At 43.5% G+C, this 7,522-nt stretch overlaps 1 protein-coding gene across 2 annotated transcripts; it reads right to left on the reverse strand.

Annotated features, from left to right (window-relative positions):
- Window positions 1–347: 347 nt before the first annotated feature.
- On the reverse strand, window positions 348–2,361 carry LOC106570620 (receptor-transporting protein 3). Of its 2 annotated transcripts, XM_014143085.2 has the most exons (4): window positions 2,065–2,361; window positions 1,883–1,929; window positions 1,420–1,585; window positions 348–1,114 (listed from the first exon to the last, which is right to left on the reverse strand). In XM_014143085.2, exons 2-4 carry the CDS (start codon window positions 1,890–1,892, stop codon window positions 712–714), a joined length of 579 nt encoding a protein of 192 aa, XP_013998560.2. In that variant the 5' UTR covers window positions 1,893–1,929; window positions 2,065–2,361; the 3' UTR covers window positions 348–711. The 2 variants fall into 2 exon arrangements, with proteins under 2 accessions (XP_013998560.2, XP_013998559.2); XM_014143084.2 differs by having other exon boundaries at window positions 1,883–2,065.
- Between the last annotated feature and the right edge of the window lie 5,161 nt (window positions 2,362–7,522).

Raw genomic sequence — 7,522 nt, forward strand, 5'->3', positions numbered from 1 at the left:
CATCCAAACATTCACACTGGCAGAATAGCGTTATTTCATTCTTTTCCTTGTCGACTACCCACCATCCTTCCTTTCTTTCTCTCCAACCTCAGTTATTCTGAGTGATGATTCGAGCTGCTGCTGTTTCTGTTGTTGTTACCAGGAAGAGGCATCATGTGCATGCGCAGCACAAGCTGTCTCTGGCCACTTCCACCTGATTGGTCAGTAAATGTCTTTGTCTCTGTGTACTCTGTCTCTGTGTACTCTGTCTCTGTGTACTCTGTCTCACAGATGGTTTAGAAAGGTTGGTAAACCTGCCTCAGATTTGGCCAAACCATTGACGTAAAAAACATTCGAAACACATGAAAGTCTTCCCATTCTGTATGTTTATTACACATAATACATGTTTACTACACAACTCCAAAGTACAAGTAAGTTATGGATAAAATATTAGGTCATTGCTATTGGCCAACGATAGTACATTGCATTAAGCTACATAAAGCTACATAAGCTACATAAAGATTGTATGGAGTCCATAGGCACATTATAGATAGTGCTGTTCTTAATATTTTTACAACGAATTCTAGACAGCATTAGGATATACGTTCCCCCCACTGTCTCTCTGTCACACACACACACTTTCTCTCTGTCACACACACACACACACACACTTTCTCTCTGTCACACACACACACACACTTTCTCTCTGTCACACACTTTCTCTCTTTTTCTCTACTCTTGACAGCAGATGCCCAGTCTGCAGGCTTCACACAGGGCTTTCTCATGGGGCCTCGTCGACACCTTCTCTGACACATCCTCTTCTTCCTCCTCCTCCTCCTCCTCCTCTTCCTCCTCCTCCTCCTCCTCCTCCTCTTCCTCCTCATCCTCCTCCTCATCCTCCTCATCCTCGTCGTAGCAGTTCTCCTTAATTTTTCCAAACAATCCAAGCAGTGCCTCCTCCACCTCGTTCTGGGAGAAACCTGGGAGTTCAAACTCTTCCCGGCAGCGTTTGCATGCCTGGCCGTACGGCCGCATCAGCACGGTCCCCCTGGCTGTCGTATCCCGCAGACGGTACCGGAACACTAGCACCACCCGCGCCGACCGCCACGTCTTAGAGCACTCACCACACTGGAACCTGATGGAGAGAGGTAGAGGGGGAGAGAGAGAGGGGGACAGAGAGGGGGAGAGGTGGAGGGGGAGAGAGAGACGGGCACAGGGAGGGGGAGAGAGAGAGGAAGAGAAGTAGAGGGGGAGAGAGAGGGGGGGAGAGAGGGAGAGAGAGAGAGAGAGAGAGCATTTGAATGAAAGCATGTCTATCCGTTCATTTTAGACAAGTGGTCAGTTTCCACTGGTGCTGCTCTATGTGGAACTGAGTCAGGAAACCACAGGCATACACAACACATAACAAGCATAAAGACAATGATAGGAAGAGATACCTACCGCCCATAGGCACAGTGGCTGTACACCCTCCATCCTCTCCTCCTCTCCTCCTTGGTGAGTGTTTCTGACAGGCCATAGTTGAAGTGGAAGGCCCACTGGTCACTGCTGTCCAACTCCTCATCCAACATCTCCTCAAAACACTCTGACCACAGGGTGGGCGTCCAGTCTGGGTTACACACACACACACACACACACACAATAACAAGCACGCACACACACATAGACAAACATGCATGTGCACGTACGCAAACAACACACACACATTTAGACAGGACCGGACTGGTTCGGGTAATGCAGCAAGGGCTTAGCTATTAAATAACTTTCCTGATTAATGCATATAAATAGGCCTAGCCCTACTTCCTTTATATAAATAAACAAACAAGCTAGATCACAGATCATATGTCCCCCCAAAAAACGGCATAATAGGATAAAAGAAAGTAACTTAAAAGTATTCATTGCCTACCTGTGCTCATGATCGTCAATGTCGGAGAACAAATGAAGAAAGAAATGCTGTTGAAGAACAAATTGCTGTTGAAGAACAAATGATCTATTTGTGTGGTTATGATATTGCTCGGTATGAGCTGAATATTTTATATGGTCCTGGTGGTATTCCCCTGACGTTGGGATTTGGAAAACGAAACTTACCGTGTGTTTTCTCTTCCCCACAGCCCAGTCCGTACGTAGTATGCAGTCTGTCACTGTACCCTATTGAAGACCAGCCCTTCAGCACAGATTGCCCATTATATTTACCAGGGGCCTCATGTATCAATATTGCGTAGAAACTATTCTAAAATATCACATAAAAAAAGTGTAATTTATCAAACAATCCTACGAGCGTCATATGTACACCGATAGGAGATAACCATTAATAAATACAAATTGTTCTCAGCCTCAGTGCTTGTGCACGACCTAGGCTATTTGCATTTTCGAAACGCCTCTATTTAACCATATATGGTGAAAATCATCCCTTTAAAGCCTGTGGGGAATATCTAGATTTTTTTTTTTTTACATTTATATATATTTTTGTAGCTTTTGTTCTTATTTATTTATAGATTTTTTATTATTATATATTTTTCCAGTACACGACAGATTTCCATAACGCTACTCTTGGTGGCAGTAACATGCTGACCACACCCTCTGCGTTGCCAGGCGCTAAAATTGAAGTTTATTTGTGGCGCAGAACGCGCTGCAAGTCCTGCCTCTCCCATCTCCTCATTGGTTTATAGAAGCAGATACCCACATGCCATCTCCTCATTGGTTTATAGAAGCAGATACCCACATGCCATCTCCTCATTGGTTTATAGAAGCAGATACCCACATACCATCTCCTCATTGGTTATACCCATGTGGCTTATTGAAAGATGAACTGAGGTCAGTAGTCATGATGGTAATACTATTACATATAATGTATATAATGTCCAAAGAAGAAAAAGCCTGGAAGGAAGAGAGATGACTAGAAGCGACTCGGCTGACCGGTTTATGTCTGGATTCATTGTCGGAGTAGAGGACCTTGTGCATTTCAGGTAAAATAACAACTCAACGTTTATATCCTAGGACAAATTAGCTAGCAACAGCGAGCTAGCTAAATAGGACAAATTAGCTAGCAACTGCAGGCTAGCTAGCTAAATTGCCATAAATGTTTAATGCTTTTCGACCTGCCCCCAAATTAATATAATTGGTTCAGAGTTTGTTTTGATATTTCACCCTGCGTGTCGTGATCACGTTTGGTGTGGGGGGACAAAATCAATTTGCTCAGGATGGCGCACACGCACGCGACCAGTTTGGGTACGGTGTAAGAAAGCCATCTTCATCTGCGCCCATTCAACATAGCCTACATTTACGTTTTTATTAGTTAAAAACAAAATAATTTTGGGGGGTTCTCATACGCTTACAAATAGAAAAAGAGTTCCGGGCTGGGAGGTTCCGAAGAGAGCAAACTCTATTTTAGCGTCCTTGATTCCATCTGAAATACCCAGCTAAATTATTGAATACTTTAACGACTTTATCTCCCAGATTGGTAGCATTTGTTGTGGTATTGAGTAGAAAGACATGACTTTACAATTAAAATGACAGAAAATGTATGAATTCAGTGTTGTTAGTTGTTTTGGATATGATCTAGTCCTAGGCCTATATGATAACCTTTTGGTACCATTAAACCTGTCTTCTCTTGATATTAAAGTCATATTTACAGTTTTACTGCAAGATATGAAACGCCACAATGTTTGTTTTTCAAAATATTTATTTTATTTTCTCTCCTGCTGTGGAGAGCCAATGTGTCGTTTTGTAATTTGGGTGAACTATCCCTTTAAAAGTTTGGCCTGTCAATCAATCACTGTAAGTGGGATTGTCAGGGGAGGGGCATGATGTTTGTCTGGTGACATCTGTCTGGTGAAGTCCACAAAGCAAATATTGCATATACAAACAGTTAAATGACCTGCAGTATGGTCAAGCAAGTTCATGTTTTTGAGAGTTTTACTAAACAAATACTAATTCAGACCCACAGAGTTACCTCAAGTCAGCACAAAGACAACAGGAGCTGCCTCCGTTATTCCAGCACCATTTCAATTTAAACATTTAAACATCATCAAATAAATAAACTAGGCTATATGAACTTAGTTTAATACACTGAAAACAAACTTAAAGATACCAAAAACAATTCAGTCCAATTAATGTTGCTAAATATCATGTGGCTGTCCATCTATCTTAATTCTCGACCTTTCTCCCAAAGAGTGCTACTCCTACACTTCTCCCCATGCATTTAAAGCACCGGTTTTTCACCATATATATAAACCCATGCAACCTGTAGCTCTCCCTCCACCCTATTGGAGGGATCCTGGTGTATGATGTATGCCTTACAGGTGTAGTTCCCAGCATCCTCCTTGGTGACATTGTTGATGATAAGTGTGGCCCTTCCATTTGTTAGATTGTAACGTGTTTCCATGTTGGAGGTCGCCCCTGACCCAGCGGGCCAGCTGCAAAACACCCCCTGTACACTTCCTTGTCTAACCTCTAACCCCTGATGTACACTTCCTTGTCTAACCTCTAACCCCTGCTGTACACTTCCTTGTCTAACCTCTAACCCCTGCTGTACACTTCCTTGTCTAACCTCTAACCCCTGATGTACACTTCCTTGTCTAACCTCTAACCCCTGATGTACACTTCCTTGTCTAACCTCTAACCCCTGCTGTACACTTCCTTGTCTAACCTCTAACCCCTGCTGTACACTTCCTTGTCTAACCTCTAACCCCTGCTGTACACTTCCTTGTCTAACCTCTGACCCCTGATGTACACTTCCTTGTCTAACCTCTGACCCCTGATGTACTATCTAGACCAGACTGGGAGGAGTTAGTTGAGTTTGGAGGGGATTAAACATGAAATAAAACACAGACACACACGTTTGGTATTATTATCCTTGTGGGGACCTAAAATTGATTTCCATTCAAAATCCTATTTTCCTTAACCCTAACCCTAAACTAAACTCTAAACTAACCCCTACATCTAAACTAAACCCTAACTCCTAACCCTAAACTAAACCCTAACTCCTAAACCCTAACTCCTAACCATAAACTAAACCCTAACTCCTAAACCCTAACTCCTAAACTAAACCCTAACTCCTAAACCCTAACTCATAACCCTAAACTAAACCCTAACTCCTAAACCCTAACTCCTAACCCTAAACTAAACCCTAACTCCTAAACCCTAACTCCTAACCCTAAACTAAACCCTAACTCCTAAACCCTAACTCCTAACCCTAAACTAAACCCTAACTCCTAAACCCTAACTCATAACCCTAAACTAAACCTTAACTCCTAAACCCTAACTCATAACCCTAAACTAAACCCTAACTCCTAAACCCTAACTCCTAACCCTAAACTAAACCCTAACTCCTAAACCCTAACTTTAATTGTAATCATAACCCCTAAGCCTAAAATAGCCTTTGTCCTAGTGTGGCCCTGGGAAATGTCCCCATGAGGGAGATTTTTCCTTGTGGGGATTTCAGGTATCCCATGAGGATAGTAACACCAGCACATACACACACAGTAGATGGCAGTGTTGTACAGTAGCTGGTTGTGTAGTTTATGGTGTCACTGTTTTATTAAGTTCAGGCCCAGAGTTTTACCCCATAATACACTATGCCACTCTGCTCACATGCACATGCACCCACCCACCCACCCACCCACACCCACACACACCCACACAAGTCAGTGTCAGCTTTGGCCACATGACTTTATTACAATACATTTTTTGTTAAAACATGACATCATAAACCACAATAGAATTGTAAAAGAAAACCTTATTTCTCTGCTGTGCTCTGTCCCTTTAATTCTGATATACTGACTGTCTCATTACAGTTATTAATCATAATGTAAATGACACAACCAATGCCTGGTGATAGGCTATCATCCATCACTTGTTACAGTATTAACAACAAGCCTGTTTTATCTACCACAATATTTACACTAAGAGCCCTTATCATGAATTCATTATTCAGAACTATATTATTCCCTCACTATGTGTTTTTACAGAGTGTGTTCATGTACTTGGAAATGGTATTTACACGTCTTTGGTGTAGTGGACAGACAGACAGACAGACAGACAGACAGACAGACAGACAGACAGACAGACAGACAGACAGACAGACAGACAGACAGACAGACAGACAGACAGACAGACAGACAGACGGAGACTTAAGGCGTGGCAGTTTGTATGCTCTTATATAAGATACAGCTCTGTTCCAACATTTTAGAGATGCATGCTTCCTTTCTTCCTTCCTTCCTACCTACCTTCTTTACCATCCTTCCTCAAAGTGATGTCTGACCTGACTACACTGGATAGGTGAAGATTTTGTGGTGGAAATATCACTCAGACCCAATCCAACTCTTACAAGGTCAGACCCAATCCAACTCTCCAAGGTCAGACCCAATCCAACTCTCCAAGGTCAGACCCAATCCAACTCTCCAAGGTCAGACCCAATCCAACTCTCCAAGGTCAGACCCAATCCAACTCTCCAAGGTCAGACCCAATCCAACTCTCCAAGGTCAGACCCAATCCAACTCTCCAAGGTCAGACCCAATCCAACTCTCCAAGGTCAGACCCAATCCAACTCTCCAAGGTCAGACCCAATCCAACTCTCCAAGGTCAGACCCAATCCAACTCTCTAAGGTCAGACCCAATCCAACTCTAAAGTCAGTCCAGGAAGTAAAGGAACTGAAGGATGCATGTTTTCAAGGTACCTGTATTCACACAGGGCTGAAACAAAGCAGTCTCAATGTCATCTAAAGTACTGCTGATTAATTAATAAAATACTTTTTGTAAAGACCTCTCTCTCTCTTTCTTACTGACTCTGTCGGTCTGTCTTGTTCCATCTCCTTCAATCTGTATTTTCCCTCTCTCTCTCCCTCTCTCTCCTTCTCCATCTCTCTCTCCTTCTCCATCTCTCTCTCCATCTCCATCTCTCTCTCCTCTCTCTCTCCCTCTCTCTCCTTCTCCATCTCTATCTCTCTCCCTCTCTCTCCTTCTCCATCTCTCTCTCCCTCTCTCTCCTTCATCTCTCTCTCCCTCTCTCTCCTTCTCAATCTCTCTCTCCCTCTCTCTCCTTCTCCATCTCTCTCTCCCTCTCTCTCCTTCTCCATCTCTCTCTCCCTCTCTCTCCTTCTCCATCTCTCTCTCCCTCTCTCTCCTTCTCTCTCTCCTTCTCCATCTCTCTCTCCTTCTCCATCTCTCTCTCCTTCTCCATCTCTCTCTCCTTCTCCATCTCTCTCTCCTTCTCTATCTCTCTCTCTCTCCCTCTCTCTCCTTCTCCATCTCTCTCTTTCTCCATCTCTCTCTTTCTCCATCTCTCTCCTTCTCCATCTCTCTCTCTCCTTCTCCATCTCTCCCTCTCTCTCTCTCCTTCTCCATCTCTCCCTCTCTCTCTCTCCTTCATCTCTCTCGCCATCTCTCTCTCCCTCTCCATCTCTCTCCTCTCTCTCCTTCTCTCTCTCCTTCTCGCTCTCCTTCTCCATCTCTCTCTCTCTCCTGTCGTTACTTCAGACTGGTTAATAATAGTTTGGTGAGTGACGTGGCGCTGTGTAAACCCACACACACACACACACACTGGGAG

Source organism: Salmo salar, chromosome ssa14 (genome assembly GCF_905237065.1).
Source record: "Salmo salar chromosome ssa14, Ssal_v3.1, whole genome shotgun sequence".
Taxonomy (NCBI): Eukaryota; Metazoa; Chordata; class Actinopteri; order Salmoniformes; family Salmonidae; genus Salmo; species Salmo salar.